Source organism: Pinus tabuliformis, chromosome 3_2 (assembly GCF_031772625.1).
Source record: "Pinus tabuliformis cultivar Carrire ecotype Pingquan chromosome 3_2, CPIR1, whole genome shotgun sequence".
NCBI classification, from domain to species: Eukaryota; Viridiplantae; Streptophyta; class Pinopsida; order Pinales; family Pinaceae; genus Pinus; species Pinus tabuliformis.
The window spans coordinates 1,240,299,023-1,240,321,378 of NC_142302.1; the positions used below are offsets into that span (position 1 = coordinate 1,240,299,023).

Sequence of the window (22,356 nt, forward strand, 5' to 3'; positions counted from 1 at the left end):
TCCGAGTGCCACATGGCACCACTAAGAGGGTGACACGTGGCGGTGATGACGTCAGCAAGTTATCGGTTATCGAAGATTCTTGTTTCGCGCTTATCGACGATTGCAATGCGACAAGGAAGGGCCCCGGATGCGATATTTCATAAGCTGCGATTTACAAAGATTTCAGGTCTGGGAAATCGGTCGATGAGGGACTTATGCGTTATAAAGAAAAATGCCCTCGCATAGCAAGTCAAGGCCTTAAGCGCTTTTAAGATGAGCCCCCAGTCTCATCCTGTGGCCCTATGAGGAAATTCATAAAAGGGGCTATAATAAAGGGGGCCTAAGAGTTAATTAAATGCCCACATATTCGACTATTTTAAATGAATTAAAATCCCGCGTCGTGATGCACTGATAGCACTGTACAAAGAGTTTTGAAAGATTGATGGGTCGGTAGCTAGGCGTTTAATGAGGAGTATGGAAAGATATATGTAGATACAACCTGCAATACACTTCTATAAGTTGGCACTAAAGGCATTTTAATGGCAAAATTGACTTAAGTTAGTTGATGTATAAATGAACTGCCTCAAATCGGAGAAATGAGTCTATGATAGTAGGGACGTGGCTTGACAAGAGGCCTCCACTGAAATGACAAAGGGACACCTTTTCCTTCCTCTCTCTATCTTCTTTCTCTATGTATTAATGTTTTATTTCTTCAAGAAAGGGATGGCATCCCGTTGTAATCTTTTTCGGGGCAACAACGATTCACCCTGCTCGCGACAGCTAGCTGATCTGACAGCTGAGACTCGACCTAGGGATATTTTCTACTGTGTCATGATTGTAAAACCTTCCCCTTCTTCCTATAAATAGGCAGATGCAAGATTAGGTGTTGGTTCTGGGCTAGTTCAAGATATTCTGACTCACGAGGGTTGAATTCTGTGATGCCATTTTGGTTCAATTTATTGTATTCATGGGATTTCACTAATATCATTGCCGAATGTATGGACTGGTTATTGGCTTCTCTAAGATAAATGATATTTTCCTGATTGATTCCAAACATGTTAATGTGCAGTAAGTTTTCCCTTTTGTAACCTCTTTCCAATTTTGTATTTCTTCCTTAAAATAATGTTAAGGCAACTATTATGTTTCTGGATGATAAATGGATTTGTTTTAATTTCTAAATAGAAGAGAGTACCTGTGCGAGACCACATAATTACTTCTGTTATCTTTATTCATGCAATACCTGTCATCCTTCGGATTTACTCGTGTCTATGAGTAGCTTACAGTACCTGTGGTGGCTCAAACTTACCTCAACTATTGAACGGAGATTGATACCCACTACTATGCAATCCTAAAGCTTTACATAAACTCCCCCTATTGTTGTCATTCCACCTTCTTACTCTCTCATGTTTCTGCTAAAATACAGTGGCTAAGGACTCTGTTTATTACAACCCTCTACACCTGATTTCCTCCTTCTCCTCCCCCTATCCTTCACCACTTCAACTTTAGTTCAAGCTGTCTCATTTCCATGTGTAGGCCACCAGAAGAAGAAACCATTTCTCTTTGAGATTGCTCCATATACCCCCAACATTTGGATTCATGAGTTGGCTTGAATCTCCCTCATTAAAGGCATATTGAACCAAACCCTCTTACCACCATCTTCATTTCGTGACAATTGGAGTGTTGCAAACCCCTCTCATACCATCTTACAAGCACTCCTCTATTTAAGAGGTCCTAGGCACTAGTCTACAATCAACCCATAAACTGTCTCTATGGAGCTTTCTTTGCCTCTTGATGTACTTGTGTTGCAGGTGCAAGATTTAGCCACAACACAAAATTTGCTACTGCTTAATAATAATAAACCCTCAGATCTGTTGCACTGGTTTTCCTGCATTGGGTTTTTTTGGGGACATTTGTTAAAAAATAACGTGTTATTGTGTTGTATTTTCTTTCTTGCTCAGTCTCTTGTTTCTGCATATAAATTAATTAAGTGAAGGCTGCAATGTATGTATTTCAATATTTTTCGTAGGAAACTGCAAATAACTTATTCATGTAAATCTAACAAGTAGGAGAAATATCATTAGTTGCTACAGTAGGAATTCTAGTTAATGATTTTTCACATGGTATCAGAGCTGCAGGTGAAGCAAGAAGAGAAGAGTTGGTAGATCCAGCGCTGAGCAGAAGAGGGAGTTCAAAAAAGATGCAGGAGGCAGCAGTTCGAAACCCCAGAGGGTTTGTGCAATTCTTAGTCAGAGGGCTGAAAGTTCGAGGCAATCTCTTTTCCAGTGAGTCAATAGAGAGAAGGACTTCCAGTTTGAATTTTTGTTGAGGCAGAGGGAGCAACGCTGAAACCTCAACGTGAGGAGAGCCGGTGGGACGCAAATTTTTCTGCAGGCAGTTTGCTGGGCAGAAGATCGTCATACGAAAGAGAAGAAGCACGACAAAGGGAATTTCTTCCTCATAGAATTCCTAGCCAAGGAATTTGAATTTTCTAGAGCTAAGCAGTAGCAGGGGCAACAATTTTACTAGCTCCAACAAGGAGTGCGTAAGCTAGCCTAGAAACAAAGCAGAGGAGAGAGGAGATTTTCGACATTTGTGGCAGAAATGAAAACCAGTGGCTTGAGGGATCAAGACAGGTTGGATGGGGCATCCAACTACGTCATCTGGAAGGCAAGAATGTCGTTCCTTCTAGATGAGCATGCCCTCAAGACATACATCGATAACGTGGTAGCTATTCCTGCAGATGTAGATCTGTTGATGAAATATAAGGTCGAGATGACGAAGGAAAAAAGAATGATCCTCGATGGAGTGAAGGATCATGTGGTCTGTCACATCGCTAACAGAGGGGTTGCTAAGGAGATGAGGGATGCTTTGTTTACGTTATATCATGGATCTTCTGAGCAACAAAAGATGTACCTTGAATAGAACCTAAGATCTGCTCAGATGCAGAAGGGGGACCGTGTGGATCCATTCCTCATGAAGCTTCAGGAGACCCGTGATGAATTGTTTGTTGTGGGGCATACACCTCAAGATTCAGAGTTGGTTAGACTGGCCCTCAATTCTGTCTCAGATGAGTGGCAAGTATTTGTCCAGAGTATCCTCGACAAAGCAACTTTGTCGAATTGGGATGAGATGTGGGCAGCTCTAAAACAAGAGGAGCTGAGGAGAGACTTAGTCAAGGTTAAAATTGACGGAAGTAGCAACAATGGGTCGAAGCCCAAGGAGGAGGATGATAATGCATCCCTTGCATCGAAGGGACAACAAGAGTAGTGGAGACGTAATAAGGACGTCTCGAAGATCAAGTGTTTTAGGTGTGGTGAGATGGGTCACTACGCTACTCGATGTCCTCTCAGGAAGAAGGACAAGGATGAGAAACACGATCCGAAGGTTACACCCGCGAAGATCGAAGAGGAGGAGTTCGCCATGACAGCTGAGATACCTCTAGGAGGGAGGTGGGATGATTTGGAGCTGTAGTTCGAAAGAGCTACATATGGGCAGGTTCCTTGAGGAACCCACCTCTTGGATCAATTCCTTGCTATAGGAGCCCAGATTAGAGGTAGCAGGATGGGATACTGTCGGATGGTGCCAAAGAGTGTTAGAGAGACAATTGCAATGGCGAGGAGCACTAGAGACTGAACAATGCAAAGCAGAGTTGGAAGCAGTGCAGATGGCACAAAGCAAAGGTCAACAACAACGCAATATATTTAGAGAGTTAGTGCAAAGACTAGCAGAAGTCAAGTTCCAACATTCATGTGGTACCATACTGAACACAGTTAGCTCAATAATTTTGGATGTTTTTCTATTGTTGATGGAGTAGCAGCAACAATTTGCAGTGCAGTAACAGTTGGCAGTGGCAGTGTTAGCAGCAACACAAATGCAACACTTGAGAGGGAGCTGTAATACAGATGTTGTGTTGGGAGTGGCAGTGTTAACAATAATACAGTTGCAACAGTTGTGCAATAGTTGGCGGACAACATGTCAGACATCTGCAACGTAGAGGACGATGCTTCAGAGTCAGAGCAGTATGCAACAACATATATTGCTAGAGAACATTCCTCGCTAAGAGGGGCTGTTGATTTGGGGTAGCATCGAATGTGCTCTAGGCCTAAAATTTTGCAGGGAGGCTTGGGCACATGTATTCCAAAGAACCCATAAAGCATTTTGGGAAATTCCACCCATAAACAATTTATTAAAATAATTAATATTTTTTAATGGGCCCCTAAGTCTAAACTTAGGAAATTAAAAATATTAATGGGTATTAATCTAATTGTGGGTGTAACTTCTAGAAGAAGACAACGATCAAGATAAAATGATCTTAGCCATTAATTAGCTTTTAATCTAGGTTGTTGAATGTCAACAAGAATATTATTTAAGGGAGCTTGAGGGTCATTTGGAAAACACACCGAGAGATCAAGACATCGAATTTCTGAAGTGAGAAGTTCTCAGGAAGAAATTTTGATCAAGTAGATTTCTTGCAGTTGAGGGGTAGAGATAACACCCAGAAAGAGAGATATTTTGTCAGCCGGAGAATCATCAACAGAGAGAGTCAGAGAGGGATCCAACATCTCTCACGCAGAGGCTGACGCAGGGCCACGCTGAGTCAGCGTAGAGGGTGAGAGAGAGTCCGAAATTTTACAGCAGAGTCAATTTCAGAAGTCGAGAGCCAGGATGTGAGACCGGGAGACTGAGAGTAGTGACTTTGGGCAACAAATTGATCAACTGGCTGGGTGACGCAATGCCTAGAGGAGTTGATGCAGGGACTGTGTGAGGACTGCGCAGAGGCAACTTAGGGCCTGCTAGAGCACCTCATCCAGTGACTGGATCAATCAAGATTTTTCTCAGTGATTGTGTGAGGTAATCTCATAAATATTTCTGCCAATATTTCTCTTTGTAACTGAATAACCCTTGAGTTATTCAGAGATGTATTTAGAATTTTCTACTACTTAATAATAATAAACCCTCAGATTTGTTGCATCGATTTTCCCGCATTGGGTTTTTACCGAGGGCATTTGTCCAAAAATAACGGTGTTATTGTGTTGTATTTTCTTTCTTGCTCAGTCTCTTGTTTCCGCATATAAATTAATTAAGTGAAGACTGCAGTGTATGTATTTCAATATTTTCCGTAGGAAACTGCAAATAACTTGTTCATGTAAATCTAACAAGTAGGAGAAATATCATCAGTTGTTGCTGTAGGAATTCCGGTTGAGGAATTTTCACAATCTACTCTCCAGGCTGGCCAATACCTTAGCTCTAATATGTCTTCTGGTAGCCTCTTTCGTCCATCAAAGAGCTACACATAGGCTCAACAACTTCACCCAAACTTCAATGGTCAAACTCTCTTTATGACTGCTAGTCACACGCTACTTTGGGTAGCCAACACGTTGCCCTCCACCAGTCCAATGGTACCCAATCCAATCATTGCAATATCTGCTCCTAGTTGAGGTCTCCAACTGCCCAAGTCAACCTCAACACATGGCACTCATAGGCTGCTCCTAAATTTGTCATCCACATAGAAAACACTGTCAACAAGAGGGGACTAATCATACCCTTTCTTGACCATAGGTTTTGTGCATTCTATCTTTGAGATAACAGTTCTGGTCAGGGCTTTTCCACAGTCCCAAACAAGCTGCAATCTCTTGCATTATTCTCTAAAGATAGTCCCAAATGCTATGTTGTATCAACCCTTGACTGCGACTTGCTCATATGAGGTTTTTCCACCTCTCAACCTCCTCAAACAACAGTTGAATTCTTGTTATTGCTTTAGAACAACCTGCAGCCCTATACTTGTAGAAAAAGCAGCTCAAACATGCACATTCACTTCCCAATACTCCTCTTAACCCACTCGGCCTACTCCCAAGTGTACTCAACCTTCACTGCAGGGACAAAACAACCATGAGTTTACCCAAACAACTCCTTCCTTCCTTATTGTTTTGCTCCTTGACTTGCGACTCAATTTCAGAGATGAATCCTTGACTTTGTTTTCACTTGGATGTATGAAATGATCTCACACACACCTCATATATATACCATTTAATGAGGGCTTCATTTGGACATCCACATGGGCTTGTATAATTGTCATTAGCCTTTTAATCATTATGTCGACTTGACCATACATGTGCAAAACCCAATAATGACATTCAAAAATTCATATCTTAATTTCTAGAGCTCCAATTTGAGTGATTTTCAAAGCGTTGGATTCGCCATGCCATCCTTTATCACCTCAAATTTTCTCATGCTCAAATGTCTCATGGTTTTGACCCAAATCACAATGGGTGCAAAACTCCAACCTTGGGTTCCAAGCTCACAAGTGACTCTTGTGGTGCTCCACCCTCCAAACCCTGAACCCTAGGGCTTGGAGTACCTCCCAAGCTACTCAAAAATCAACATCCCCAATGAAAACCAAGTTAAGGGGTTAAATTGGTGCTTATTGGAATTGAACTTTAATCTAAAAAAAATAAAAATTTAGTATTTATTATCAAGACTTATGGATAATAAATACATGGCGTTTGATCTATTTACATGTATATGAAGAGCGAAACACAAACTTGACACATTTGACCACTATCTCTAGACGCCTCTATGACAACCTTAAAAGGTTAAACTAGTCCTCACAAGAATTAACCCTTAATCAATAGGAAGAAACTTTTCATTCTCACCATTAAATTCAACTCTTTTAAACAATATTTTATTTTAATAATTAATATATCATTTGAAAAAATTTAATAAAAAACACAATACAAAATTTACACATCTTACCACTACTTTCATATACATTTTAACTACTTTCTTACAAAGTCAAAAGTCAAAACAACACTCATAAACATCTACAATTTTTTAAGTTATCAATAACCCCATTTTACCACTACTTTCATATACCCCATACAAACTTAAAAGTCAAAACAACACTCATAAACATCTACAATTTTTTAAGTTAGCAATAACTTCATATCTAAAAACCACTTATGTACAATTTATTGCCCCTATAAAGTGAATCATTATGGTCAAGGTGGGGGTCATGATAGGCAATAGTCTTCCAAAAGGCAATCAGTTTAGACCTTATGGAAAAGAACCCCACAACAAAAGGGTGGGTGGCGAATCAAATCCATTTTAATAAAGTTCAAAAAGTCTCACTGCTACGACAGAGGAAGACCTAAAAGGAATGATGTGAAATTGAGTCCCCGCTATATATGTAGATACAGTCCCAAACGTTTAAATTTAGGCTCGGATTGAAATGGTTTCGAACTCAAGGGCCGACGCTATATTTCACATGGATAGCAGAGTGAGCGTTGGAATTCAATGGCTTCTCCATTTATAAATCTGGCTTATATCGCGATTATTTCTCTTTTGTTGTTAAATTCTCACAATTGCGAATGTTGATGCTGTGATTGCAGTGAATGCCAACGCTTTTATAGGTAGTAGCAGAAGATATTGGTGGCGTGTCGAGGGCATTCAGAGCACGCTATCATTTAGCGAGGGTTTTGGTTGCCTGATTATTCAGCGAGGAGCTCCATTGCTTTGCCTGCAGTAAGTTCTGGAATTCTTATCCATTTCATCAATTTTGTTTTGCTTCTAAACGTCATGAAATTGTGGTAATTGATTGCATGTAGAAAAATGCCCTAGATTATTATTTTTCAACCTTTATTTATGAAGAGCCTGATTTTTTTTAAAGAAAATTCCTAAATTGTCATGGAATAATTTCTTCAGTAGTTCTCATCTAATTATATTTGCAAGACGCATGCTGAAACTTAAAATTGCATGCAATACATAAAATGAGATCATTAGACATACTTGCCTAACATAGATTGGAGGGCCTTGGTGACAAGAAAACCCAACAGCATCGATCAAATTTCTAATTAGGTTCTGACTAAGATCGCCTTTTATTTTCAATATTAATTTTGATTCTACGATAGGGTCAAAATCTAGTGAGTGGAAGTCGATAACACCAGGTGCAAGACATGGGTGATTTTGAGGGCATCGAAATACCTATCATAATTTTCTCATAACGCAGCAGCTTTGAGTTTCTTTAACCAGTTTTCCTCCAAAATAAAAAGAAAGATGAGATCCTGACTCCTGTAGACGATATATATCTCAAATACTTCTACAGATAAACATGAATATAAATATTTAAATTTAAGTAAAATCAGTTACTGATGCAATCCACAAATTTTAATATCTAAATCATGGATGCTTTAGAGTCTTAAGCAATGATTTTTTTTAATTTCTTTTTTTTAATCATGTTTAGTGTTCTTTCTCTATGAAATTCGGCCATACTTGAATCAATATTCTTCAGATATGATATATGTTAGGAAGGTTGAGAAATTGAAATTAACATTAATTTCCACTAAAGACTAAAGTAGGTCAAAGGGATTAAGATTATAGTCTTCTAAGAAAAGCCCCTAGAAGGTGAATGAAACTACATAGTTTGATTATGAAAGCCATAGAGGTGGAGTAGAGTCGATTAAAAGATAAAGCCATGGTTGAAATACTGCTGAAACTAAGAGAGGAAGGAACTAGATGTACTAGTCCTCTGAGTCTGTCTATTGCATGAAGTCATCAGGATCATTAATGGGACTGTCATTACCTTGCCAGTGGAAGACATTTCTAAAATGTAAATGGCATATCTTTTAGTAGGTAGGAAAATATTTTCCATGATTGTCGTCATTATTCTTTATTGGCTACAGCCATCATTGTGTAAAACTGTTGCTCGTGAGTGAACCCTTTATTGTATATTGTAAATTATTAATTGCTCGAGGATTGTTCTGTCTAGCATAAATTTAGATCTTCTAGGCTGCATAAAAGTTTTAGCTCATTGCTTCTGAGTTCTGAAAACTGTGCTTACGAATGTATATATCTTTCACTACTGCAATTCTTTGAATGTTTTTTGATTGAATTCAGCTACAGTAGAACTGCTGGTTATGTTTTATGATTTAAATCTTATTAATGCATTACATTTCAACATGCAGGATAAATGTCTTTGTCACAAATGAATATGGCTGTCAACTTGCCTTCAAATAATATGTATTTTATACCAGGGCAATCAGTTGGATATCAAGTTCCGGATGTACTAGATCAAAATTTAGCACAAGCAGGTAACCAACAATTTAGGGGACTGCTAGGCCCTGTGGCTATACTTTGGGATATTGAGAATTGCCCTGTTCCTGGGGAAGTCCGTCCAGAGGATGTAGCAGGTAATATTAGGATGGCTCTTGGGTTGCATCCAATGGTTAACGGTGCTGTCACTCTGCTCTCGGCATATGGAGATTTTAATAATTTTCCTCGAAGACTGAGAGAAGGCTGTCAAAAGACTGGGGTCAACCTCATTGATGTTCCCAATGGAAGGAAAGATGCAGCAGATAAAGCCATTTTAGTAGATATGTTCTTATTTGCTCTTGATAATCATCCTCCCTCTACCATTTTTTTGATTTCAGGAGATGTTGATTTTTCTCCTGCTTTGCACAAACTAGGGCAACGGGGTTATACAGTTGTTCTTGCTATTCCATCTGGAGTGGGTGTCTCTTCTGCACTACGCAATTCTGGTCGATTTGTGTGGGATTGGCCAAGTTTGGCTCGAGGTGAAGGTCTTGTTCCGGCAAAATCCTTCTTGTCTCGAGCACCAGATTTCTCTGTTTATCGTGTTGGCTGTGTTTCAGGTGATGACTCCGATTTGCAAAATGGTGAAGCTATTGTGTATAGAGGGAGCTCCCAGAATGGATACAACATTGGAAATAATCCAAACCAAATTTATTGTATAAATCCAAAGCATATGTCGATGGGTTTGACAAAAAATTCTCATGTGGTTGGAGAATATAACCCTGATTCTTTTATAAGAAATGACAATAATGTTATAGGAATGCATTCATGGTCAACACAATATCCAGCTCCTGCTTCAAGGACTTTAGTAACCTATCCAGGTAAATCTTCTTCATTGCAAAGGAGTCAAACAGCTAGTGCCATATTGTCTGCAATTGATAAGCCGATGCAGACATCATCCGTCACAGATTCTGGTCAACATGGAATGCCTTCTAATGAAACAAATGCAGGACAAACTTCATATTTCTGGGTGCAACCTGGTGATTTTCAAGGTTTAAAGAGACAGCTTGTACACCTTATCAATAGATATGGAGGAAGTATGCTTCTTGCACGTGTTCCATCTGAATATCAGAAGGTCTTTGGCAGACCTCTATTTTTAGTAGAGTATGGTTCTTATAAGCTAGTTAATTTGATAGAAAAGATGCATGATGTCTTCACCATTGAAGGAAAAGGAAACAAGAAGTTTTTGTGTTTAAGAGAGTTATCAAACAAGTTCATACAAGGTAAAATAAACGTGAACTCTTCTACCATGGATTCAGGAGATGTGATTAGGAAGAAAGAGCACTCTGGAAAGTTAGACAAGGGAAAAAGAGTCATAGAATTCACAGATTCAGGTTCTTGTAATGACCTACGTGATGACGTTAATGCAAATGGCATAGAAGTAAACCTGGCTTCACATTCAGATGAAGGTTCGGAAGATGGAAGTGGAAGTGAACAAGATGAAGAAGATGGGGATGGAGAGACTAGCCTTCAAGGAGATGTGAATGTTGATGAATATGCAGCAGAAGCGAGCCTAGAAATATTCAAACGAGAACTGCAGGAGCTTTTGGTAAGCCATGCCTGTGCAATTCTGCTGGCAAATTTTTCAACACTGTATCGACAAAGATACACCAAAGATCTCGATTACAAGGTATTTGGTGTTAAAGAACTTGAAGCACTATTTCAAAGAGTTAGAGATGTTGCCGTTGTGATGGAGGAACGGGGCACTAAAAGGAAATTCGTTGTTGCCAACTGTGGTTCTAAAGTTGTTTAAAATTAACAATCCACTGATCCTGGAGTCACCATTCTTTGTCCAGCTGTAAGTGTCAAATCTTAATGTCTCATGATAGATGATTTCAAACTATTTAGAGCATTGTCAAAAGACATTTTTTAAGGAGTTAACTAAGCAAGTAATTGACATCTTGATTCTCAACAGCATTGTGATGTTTTTGGCTGCTTAAGAGTTTGAAGCTGTCTCTAAAAAGCATATGCCAGAGTTATGGAGCAGAGCACTAAATGATATCGAGTATTACAGGTTTGGAATTTATCTATAGCGATATCTAAATCTGCATACTCTGGGTTATGGTTTGCATTTTGGAAGATCTAATTTATATATTGTATTGAGGAATTCTTATTACAAAGATATAAGATGGAATGTGGGCTTTTATATTGTGCGAAAGTTGAAGGCTGACATAATGATTTTGTTTTGTAGCTTCTTGTGATGTGAATCTAGCAACATCACGTGTTTGATTACTGATGAATTTTCTTTCATGACTTGTTTTTGACTAACGCAGGATGTACTGGACCTGTGATATCATAAAGATGATATTTCCCATTTTCTGAACAGATTATATAAACGTGTTTGAAAGGAAGAGAATTGCCTGATTGCCGGATTAATCTGGAGTTCGACCTTGAGGATATATTTGGGGATTTTCTGTTTCAGGTCTCCACAACTTGCTTTTGGTTGCCTCTCAGTGCATAGGTCCACATAAGTATTGTTCTAATATTGGGCCTGTGTTCATGAGACAGAATGATTTAGGGCCAGCTTGTTTAAATGCATCTGTCGGGCATGGCATTTTTGAATGTACAAGATGCATCAAAGTTATATTACCAAACAGATATGGATTGTCTTTCAAGCTTGACGAAGTTCGTTAAGCAAATTGCAAATAATACTGCCCCATGTGTTACTGGTCGCGGAATAAGTACTGGTTACTAAAGTTGGGAAATTTCTAAATTCTTTAAGGGTATCAATTTATCTGCGTTTGAAAGCATTTTTAAATATTCTACCACATGTTCTCAAAATATACCAGGGGTTCTTGGGTAGGTTCTATTGGCAAGTTTGGAAATAGTAACCAAGAGGGTTTCTTCACTCTGTAAAAAAAATGAGGCCAAATGTCTTTTATCTGAAGATCATTTACGCTTTCATGTTCTGCCTACTTGTCAGAGATGGGTAAAACATGATTTTTGGGGACTTTGTATAAGTTTTCACTGCTAGATGTATTAGTTATTTAATTGGACATCCCTTGTTCCAATCATTTTATGACCCAGATACTACATACCAATGCTGGCAATTCATTGAATGTGATTATTGATATTCATACTAACCAGGCGTTGGGAAATCATTTCCTAACCCTTAGACAACAATCAGTATCATACTTCAGAATTTGCATCTGGTATAACTGGGGAAAAGCATGTTTATTTTTTAACATTTGGGTTACAGCTGAAGCATTATAGCCATATAAGTGAATATTCCTTTTATTTGGCAACTTTCTGTTGTTTCTTGCTGCCAAACTTACTCGTCTGTGTTCTGAGTCATCTACAGTGAAATGTGTTAAAATTAAAATAATTTATTAGATAAAGACATTTATGCAATCCATGAAATATAATAATGTTTGAAAGGTTGTTAGGAGCAGATTACTTGAAGGAAAATGTGGAACTTGACTTAATGCTTTTAAGTCTATGACACTGAGAAACCACTTCTGTTTTCTTGCGTTTTTCTCCGTTGTTATTTTCCGGGGCTTCATGCTTATATGCCGCAGAGGTCTTCTCATTTACCGTGTCACCTCGTATCTCTCTTGTAGCAAAGAGGTTCATGTCTGCCCCTAAAGCATTTCGGGTTTTGCAAGCAATTTGTGCTGCTGTTCTTTTGTTCAATAATGGTTTTGTTCGAGGATCACTCTCTCATTTACCTTCACCCTGGATTTACATCTAGGCTCATCATGCCCACATCTAGACTTTCATCTAGGCTCATCATGCCCACATCTAGACTTTCATTCTTTTTGTTTTTGTTTATCCCACGAGTACCTACTTGAGTTCATTGCACATTCTACAACCTAGTACGAGTGGATGTGTAAGCATGTCAAGTCTCTAATAAAATAATAATAAAAATTAATGTCGGTCCAAAATAAAAATGAAAATAACCATATCCTATCCTATGCATCTTTAAAAGGAAGAACCATATCCAATGGATATATTAAAATCTTTAAATACAAATATTTCTAGATCAAAGTTGTAATATTTGAAAATATTAATTTGATGTAGTTTTATTATAAATTTTGTTATCATGCCATGTAAAAAACATCATTAAATCTAATATTAATATTAAATATTAGATTATAATATCAATATTAGATTTAATAACTTTGGATTAATAATCTGAGAAGTGATTGTTCAGTTCATCTTCCGATGATTGTTCACATTTCTAATTTATTTAGTTTACAAATTCCCCAATCATGAAGATTAGGTGTCAACATTCTCCCCCTTAATCTGAAGGGATGTTGGTGAGTCCAAGCATCATTCTGAATCGTTCAAGCTTTTCCTTTCCAAGTGCTTTGGTGTAGATCTCTGCAATTTGCTCATTTGTGGAACAATGACGGAGATGGATTGTTTTGGCCTCAACATGATGTCGAATCAGATGATATTTAGTATTGATATGCTTTGTTTGATCATGGAACTTTGGATTCTTGGCCAACTTTATTGCAGAGGTGTTATCAATCATGAGTGGAGTTGATTGTACTTGTTTTACCTGCAAATCTTCAAGCATTTTCCTGAGCCACACAATTTCTTTCGTTGCTTCCGCTGCTGCCACATATTCTGCTTCAGTTGTGGAATCTGCTGGAACTGATTGCTTGCGTGATCTCCAGGAGACAGCTCCTGATCCAAGACTCATAGCATATCCTGAAGTAGATACTCCAGTTTCTTTGTCTCCATCGAAGTCTGAATCAGAGTATCCAATCAAGCTGAAGTCGTCCACCTGTGTATACTTGATTCCAAGGTCTTGAGTTCCCTTCAAGTACCTTAGAACTCTTTTTGCAGCAGACCAATGTCCCTCACAAGGCTTTTGCATGAACCTGGAGAGGATTCCAACAGTAAATGAAATGTCTGGTCTGGTAGTAGTGAGGTAGATGAGACTTCCTACAAGCTGTCTATACTTTGTTGCATTCTCAAATTCCTTTCCTTCAATAGATGTGAGCTTTAAGTTTTGTTCCATTAGAGTAAAAAGAGGATTGCACTCTATCATGCCAAATCTGTTTAACAAATCTCCAATGTATTTCTTTTGAGAAAGAAATATGGATTTTGGATGTTGGGTTACTTCAATGCCAAGATAGTAATGAACATAGCCCAAATCAGTCATTTCAAAACTTTTCCCCAATTCCTTCTTTATGGATGCAATGTAGCTTTCATTGTTCCCTGTCATTAAAAGATCATCTACATATACCACAAGATACACAATTGTTTTGCCAACTTTCTTGACAAATAAAGTTGCATCATCAAGATCAAAATGATTGAAGTTGAGTTTCAGAAGATGCTCAGTTAGTTTTTCATACCAGGCTCGCGGTGCTTGTTTGAGGCCATACAAGGACTTCACAAGTTTGCATACTTTATGTTCATGTCCTTTCACAACAAATCCTTTAGGCTGGGACATAAAACCATTCTCTTTTAGATCTCCATTCAAGAATGCAGTTTTTACATCCATTTGATGGACTTTCCAACCGTTCTGAGCAGCTAGTGCAAAGAGTGTCCGGATGGTGGCCCATTTTGCTGTGGAGGCAAAAGTTTCCTCATAATCGACCCCTTCCTTCTGTGCAAAACCTTTTGCCACAAGCCTAGCTTTGTGCTTGTCAAGTGAGCCATCAGCTTTGTACTTGTTCTTGTAGACCCACTTGCAGCCAATTGGTTTGGTTCCAAATGGAGGATCAACCAGCTTCCAAGTGCCATTCTTTATGAGGGCATCATACTCCTTTTGCATCGCTTCTTTCTATTCATCATGAGAAGCAGCTTCTTTGAAGGAAGTTGGTTCAAAATCTGTAGACAAGTTCAATTCACAATCATAAGTAACATCCATATCAATAGGTGAATTAGAGTCATCTACATCACCTCCATCTTGTCGGTTTGAATTTTTGGTTCCTATTTTTCCAATTTCATCAGGATGAACACTTTCAAGTGTCTTTGTCAGCCACTTTGGGGGACCTTTCTGAGATGGTCCAGGCTGATCTGTTGATTGAGTTGGGACTGAATCAAGATTGAGTCTCCCAATTCTATCAATTACATCACTTAAAGCATCATCCGTTGTTGGAGTTTCATTCGGGGGAGAGTGTTCTTCAGAAGAAGATTCCACATGTTGATCTAGAATAGGAATCCCCCCTTCAAGATGTGGAATCTGATTATTAAATTCTTGAAATGATTTCGTTTTTGCGAATCTATCCAAGCGATCAAGTTGCCGCTCAACAACATTGTTAGATTTGGATGATTCAAGAAAAATTACATCTCTAGATACAACAAACTTTTTATTTACTTCATCATAGAGGCGGTATGCTTTGGAGGTGTTTGAATACCCCAGGAAGATACACTTACGACTTCTAGCACCAAGTTTGTTTCTATGTACCTTTGGTATCAAAGCATAATAGGTGGAACCAAAGATCCTGAGATGTTTTATCGAAGGAACATGTCCATACCACAATTCATAAGGAGTCTTGTTTCTTATAACATTAGATGGACATCTATTCTTTATATATGCAGCACATAGAACAACATCAACCCAAAACATTAGCTTTACATTTTTGAAGAAAAGCATGGATCGTACCATATTCAAGATTGTTATATTCATTCTTTCTGCGACACCATTCTGTTGGGGATTATAAGGCACAGTTGTTTGATGTTTGATTCCATGTTGGCGAAGATAGTTTTCAAATTCATTTGATGTATATTCTTTTCCATTATCAGTGCGAATAGACCCAATATGAGATTGTGCATCATTTTTAATCCATTTATGAAAATTCTTGAATGTTTGAAAAGCATCAGATTTGTTCTTCAATAAATAAACCCAACACATTCTAGTGTAATCATCAATAAATGTCATGATATATTTATTTCCATTTGCAGAAGGAACATGCATTGGACCACATAAATCTAAATGAATGAGTTCAAGCTTCCTATGTGCTCTTGAATGTGAATCATGAAAAGACTGTTTGCTATGCTTTCTTAGAATGCAAGCATCACATTGCTTATGTTTCCTAGGAATTGTAGGCAAACCAGCAACACCATTTTTCTTCATAAGTGGAGACTGTCATAGTTTAAATGTCCAAATCTAGCATGCCATAATAAACTTGATGGAAGTGTACCTTCTTCATGATGAGAAATATATGAGAAATGTTGTGCATGAGCAGAGGTTCCTTGCAGTTTGAGAAGTCTTTCTTCTTCTATTCCCCTCATGACAAGTGAGTGGTCAGATGTTTTTCTTACCTCAAGCTTGCCATCAAACATATGAATGGAGTGACCTTGCTGGCGGATGTGAACCAAGGACAACAAGTTTCTCTTGAGCCGTGGGAGATATAGAACATGATCCAAAAGAAAGTCTGGAAGACCAGGCAGTTTAAGCTTGATTGTGCCAAGCCTTGATGGCTTGATTTTTGACTGATCTGCAAAGTACACTGCTCCATCAACATTGTCAGTGAAATCTTCAAAAAAATCTTTCCTATGAATCATATGACAGGTTGCTCCTGAATCAAGCAACCAATCATTTTTCGAAGAAGCAAGTGAAGCATTAAACAAATCTTCATTTACTCCAATGTTACATTGTGCCTCAATATAGTGAGCGGATTCAGGTGCTTTACCTTTGTTTGTATCATCAGTTTTACCTTTCTGCTGGTTTCTTTTCTGCTCAATTTTGTCCCATGGTAGCTTGCATGTAGAAGCATCATGTGATCCATTTTGTTTGCAACGAATGCAATGCAGATCTGCCTTTTCTCCTTGAGAATGTCTGCCCCCCTGCCTCTGAAGTATCTTCCTCTTCCTCTTCGTCCACCTCTTCCTCTTGTAGAATCTTGAGCAGGATGCTTTTCTTTATGACCAAGGCACCCAGTCTCTTCAGAAGATTCAAGGGCTGTCTTCTTTCCAAAGGCTTTCTCTCTTTCAGCAAACTTTTTCACAAGAGAGTCAAAGGTTATATCTTTAAGATTTTCATTTGCTTGTAAAGACTCAAGATAATTGGAGTAAGTAGGATAGAGTGCCTTGAGAAAAGCAATAAGAGGGATATCCAGCTCAACCTTAGTGGATTTGATATCATGCATTATAGACTTTACTTCAGATGCAAGAGCAAGAGGATCATTATTTTTCAATTCAAGAGTGAAGAGTTTAATCATGAGCTGAACAACTTCAAGTGCAGAATGTGAGTCATAGAGTTCTTTCAGCTTTTGTAAAGCTTCAAAGGCAGTTGAATATGATGAAATATGGCGACTTATTTCTTCATTTACAGATGCTGCGATTAATGAATAGGCTTTGTTGTTCTTGTTTTCCCAAATGACGAGCTCTTTGTCTGATGTAGGCTGCACTGGGTCATTGTCTCCTTCTCCGGCACACACTCATTTCTCCTTGCCAAGTGAGAACTATTCCTACCATAGAGATGATTGAATGCATTCTGTAAAAAAATACTTCTGCTGATAAAAAAAACTTCTGCTGATAAAAAAGTGAAATTGCACTCAAAAAGGCATTCTCAAAGGATTTCAAATCTCTTCCTTACGCTACAACTTTATGCACTATATTTTCTTCAAATCCCTCTAATGTTAGATAAAAGCATCCAGAATAATACCAGCTGTTCATCCATACATAACTTCAATACTTACAAGATTATCTGAATACTTATTACAATTATGCAAACTCGGTTTCACCTTATACTTATTACAATGAAGACCCACGTTGAAGAAGCGCCTTCCCACTGGGTAAGGCTGAGAGCCACAATTTTGCAACCAAACAATTTGTAGATAACAATCCACTGCCGTGTAGAGCGCCCTAAACTCTACAACTTAACCTATAACTAGGTTTTTTTTTTAAAGATCCTGCCAAATCTAATTCCCACCAATTGGACACTGTAATTTCGACAACCTAACTACTGTAACATGGATTATTAAAATTCATACAGACTAAATAATCTTGGGATTCCAAACCTAATCATCAGTCACGCCGACAGAGAATAAGGATATCGTGTTTCGAAGTCCGAGAGCAGCCCAAAATTCACATATCACAAGGCGATATCATCGAAATTCATTTCCAACGGTTAACTAGTCGTGGTTGGAACTTGGGTGTTGTAGTGACAGCCATCATTGAATGTAATGTCAAACTTGAAGTCCATCGTTGCAGCAAACTTCGTGTCTAAGTCTTCAATGACAATGCGGTTACACATATGTCACGTATATTAACTTTGAAGTTGAAACCATTGTTGCAGCAAACTCCGTGTCTAAGTCTTCAATGACAATGCGGTTACACATATGTCACGTATATTAACTTTGCAGTCGAAACCATCGTTGTAGCAAACTCCGTCGACGTAGACCCGAGTCACAACAATCCAGTTATCAGTGCGAGCAATCAGTTCACATATGCTTCAAATCTTCAAGCAGCTCGTTACATAAATCATGATTCACCACCGGTTAGGCAGAGAGACTCCATCAATATGAAGAACGAAGAATATCGATCTTTGCATTCCAAGGAAATGCTCAGGTCTATAGCTGTAGTTTCCAGAGAGCCAATGTCTGGAAAATTAACCCAATCGATTCATTGACGTAGCGCAGCAAAGCGTTTCTCCAAAGGAATGTACACAGAATAATCAAAGGAGGAATAGCGCCCTTTTTTTTTAAACGTTTATGACATGGATCTGACTGTTCAGAGAGCGACAGAGGCAGAGGCAGAGCAGCGCTCAGGACAGAGGTAGTGGCAGCACTGAGGACAGAGGCAGTGGCAGTGCTCAGGACAGAGGCAGTGGCAGCGCTCAGGACAGAGGCAGTGGCAACGCTCAGGACATAGGCAATGGCAGAAATGAAGGGAGTTACAACTATTTTTAGAACTGGCTCTGATACCATGTCAGGCCAGGCAGTAACTCTCTAAAGGCAGAAAAAACTGATTCGTCTGATTATTCCATAGGTAGGTTATTGTTTTATACATTAGGAGTGATTTTTCAGTTCATCTTCCGATGACTGTTCACATTCCTGATTTATTTAGTTTACAAATTCCCCAATCATGAAGATTAGGTGTCAACAATGTTTACATTTCAAGGGATTTTTGATCCCTCTCACTGCATGATAGATTTTGGAGTTAGATGTAGCTCACAATTCTCTCTCATTTTTTATTTTTCATTTGGAACAACATACTCACTCACCATTTTGCACACTGTGCTCACCATTTGTTGTATATTTCTTCGAGACCTTAGGTGCCTTTGATGAAACATCATTGCTGAGACAATTTTTTGTTGTGATGTTTTGAACAATAGTTAGTTGTTTTATTCATTTTCAAATCAATATGTTAATGTAGTGTTTTAGTAATAAATGAACTACTAATGTAATCACTGAAATTAACAAAATAGTATGATTAACACATCAACGTGATATTCTAAAAAAAAGGTTGCACCATTGCAATCGTGGAAATAAACAAAATTTGATCAATCAAAATGTTAACGTGATATTCAATCCATTTACATGATCGACCATGATTTTGGAGCCGAAAATGGAGATGGCTCGTATATCAAGATAGATAGTCAAAATGGCAGTACCATTACAAGTATGGAAATTAACAAAACAAAAATAGAATATAAGAGCCACAAGCAATGAATTACTTGGTGGGTTTCTTCGAGATATGTATTTCATGGAAATATATATTAATCTATCAAAGTGTTTTGCCAATATTGGAATTTGAAAAAATAAATGACAAGTAGGGAAACATTATTACAAAATCATGAATGCTTATATAAAAAATCTTATAAAGATGTAAGGCTCAAGTAACAATATGTCTTCTCATTTTAAAAGTACTGCGAATAAATAAATGACAAGATAATGAAAACTAAAAATCTAGTGCGTGGAAGTGGGATCTCTTCAAACTGTAGGGATCTAATTCTTTTTGATGACTCAACATATACCTTCCACTCTGCCATTTTTACTTTGATCTCAAAATAAAAAACTTTACCCTCCACATTTGGCAATTCACCATGCAATATTGAAAAGGTATTCTTTACTATTTCATACAACTTTGAGGATGGGAAAGAAGTTGATAGATAGATTCTATAGTAACTTTGTCTATCTTTTTAATCATTTTCTCAACATCTTTCCATCTTTTATGCACATCAAAAATGCATGAATCTCTTGCAATTATTTCACCCATGAATTCAATACTAGGCATATCAAAATCAATAATTATATCCATGGCTCCATCTACTAGTGCAACACAATCCTTCTGGGCATCGTTAACCATGCTTTGTGAGTGGTTAAGCTTGTGTTTCTAATTGTCCATGGCAATCTTCTTATTTAGTTTATTACTTTTCATGACTCTTGGAAGGTGGCCAGGGGCTAGCTTGTGAGTAGATTTCCAGTTTTGTTAAATTTCCTCATGAGCAACTTTTAGTTGTTCATTTACATCTAGAGCATCTTCTTGAATAGATTGATGTCTAAGTATTTTGCTTGTAATTGTTTGACCTATAGGTTTAAATGATCAATTTAAGAAGTTATGTATGTTGTTAAGCTAGCAGATGCCTATTGTGATGAATGAACCCACGTTGATACCAATTATTGGAAATACTGAGGGAGGGGTGTGAATCAATATCTCACTTTTTCTTACAATTTACTATCAAAACCATTAACCAATAACATCACATCAAAGGAACACAAGATATATATGAACAATATATTTATATTACAAGGGAAGCTACGACTTTTAGTTTACTAGCTACAACTAGAAGGGTACAACCCAAGATATTTACCAGCCACTACTAGAAGAAGCTACAACTCTTGGCTTACCAGCATCCACTAGAAGGAGGTGACCACCTTCTTAAGGAAGCTACAACTTCATTTCCTAGCACCACCTTGCCACCCTTAATAATAAAAGATAGAACAATAATTTTGGGCTCTTGTACCAAGGATAATGATCCAATTATGACAACATTGAACAAACTCAACATATAGTAATATTACTCTGTCATCTATACTCTGCAACATACATTACTAGCAATATGAATGAATGATTATTGGTGAAAACAATAATAGTAACTTATTTCAATCATTTACTTAGAGAACAACATTAATTTATAATATACACCCACATCCATCACAATGGGATGGATTGCTCCCACATACGTCTTAAAGGAAACTATTGTAAAATAGGGGCATGTACCTCTGAAAAGAAACTATTGTAAAAATAGGGGCCAAGGAATCATATCATTCCTATGAAATCATTGTTTTCTATCGACATATCTCACTGCACTCACTCCTTGAAAATTATGGCAAGTTTTGTCCATTAATTTGAATTTTTAGAAGCAATTAAACTAATTTCTGCACCTTCCACTTCACTTTTGGAATTTTTTTAAGGCAAAGGCAATGACACCATGTGAAATTGCACTCAACTAATACAATTATGAACCTGGTCTTGATTGATTCTTCACCCATATAAAACGAAACACAAGTGTGAGTGGAAATTTTGTGTTTGTTTATCCACATATGATAGAATAATCCAGTCAACCACCTAATATATCAATAGATTCCTTAAATTGGAAATAAATTATAAAGTAAAAGATGAAATCAATTATACTTGAACTCTTTCTGTCTCATTTTCTTTGCAATCTTTATCTTGATTCGGAATTTGGTGTTTGATTGTACAACATTTGATGTATTCATCATTCATTTGGTTTGACAATGAGACCAAAGCAATATCTACACTGTTTACGAAGAAGTCATAGAGAATAGAAGTTTTAAGAATCATTGCAAAGCAATAACTTCAAGGTGAACTGGGACATGGGAGAGGATAGAGGATGGGTAATAGTACCCACCTACCATCGCTAGTAGGATACATGAGAAGACCACAAACAAAGACCTAAAATGTAAGTAAGGATGCAGGGGGTTCAGATTTTGCAGACGAAAGAAGATATGATATGGGGTTAATGGAATCATGAATGGTGATCTATGTTAACGATGTTTTGGGTACCGAACATTGAATATTCTACAGCTGGATGGAAAACATTAAATCTCATACAATAAACCACATTGCACAAGATACTAGATTGGATATATATATATATATATATATATATATATATATTCAAAATGTCACTGTGAGCTTCGTCCTCTCGATGTGCTGCCTCTTTTCTTTTAATAATCATACTTTGTCGTAAGAATAATATGGCTAGAAAATTGATACCGCAAATTGGTGCTATTACACCCAACATAGGGTGGCAAAGCGCATTGAATACCTAATGACCCATTCAACAACTTTGTGCATGCTCTCATCTCTCGCTCCTCCCTAATTATCCTCGGGTGCTCTTTCCGTGTAGGTTGCATCCAT

The 22,356-nt window shown here is 37.8% G+C and overlaps 1 protein-coding gene across 2 annotated transcripts; it reads left to right on the plus strand.

Moving 5' to 3' along the window:
- The first annotated feature begins 7,107 nt into the window (after positions 1 to 7,107).
- LOC149185221 (uncharacterized) lies at positions 7,108 to 11,465 on the plus strand. Of its 2 annotated transcripts, none has more exons than XM_089417830.1 (5): positions 7,108 to 7,255; positions 7,368 to 7,500; positions 8,940 to 10,864; positions 11,008 to 11,080; positions 11,340 to 11,465. In XM_089417830.1, exon 3 carries the CDS (start codon positions 8,945 to 8,947, stop codon positions 10,817 to 10,819), a length of 1,875 nt encoding a protein of 624 aa, XP_089273956.1. In that variant the 5' UTR covers positions 7,108 to 7,255; positions 7,368 to 7,500; positions 8,940 to 8,944; the 3' UTR covers positions 10,820 to 10,864; positions 11,008 to 11,080; positions 11,340 to 11,465. The 2 variants fall into 2 exon arrangements, with proteins under 2 accessions (XP_089273956.1, XP_089273955.1); XM_089417829.1 differs by having other exon boundaries at positions 7,109 to 7,255; positions 10,982 to 11,080.
- Positions 11,466 to 22,356: the final 10,891 nt, after the last annotated feature.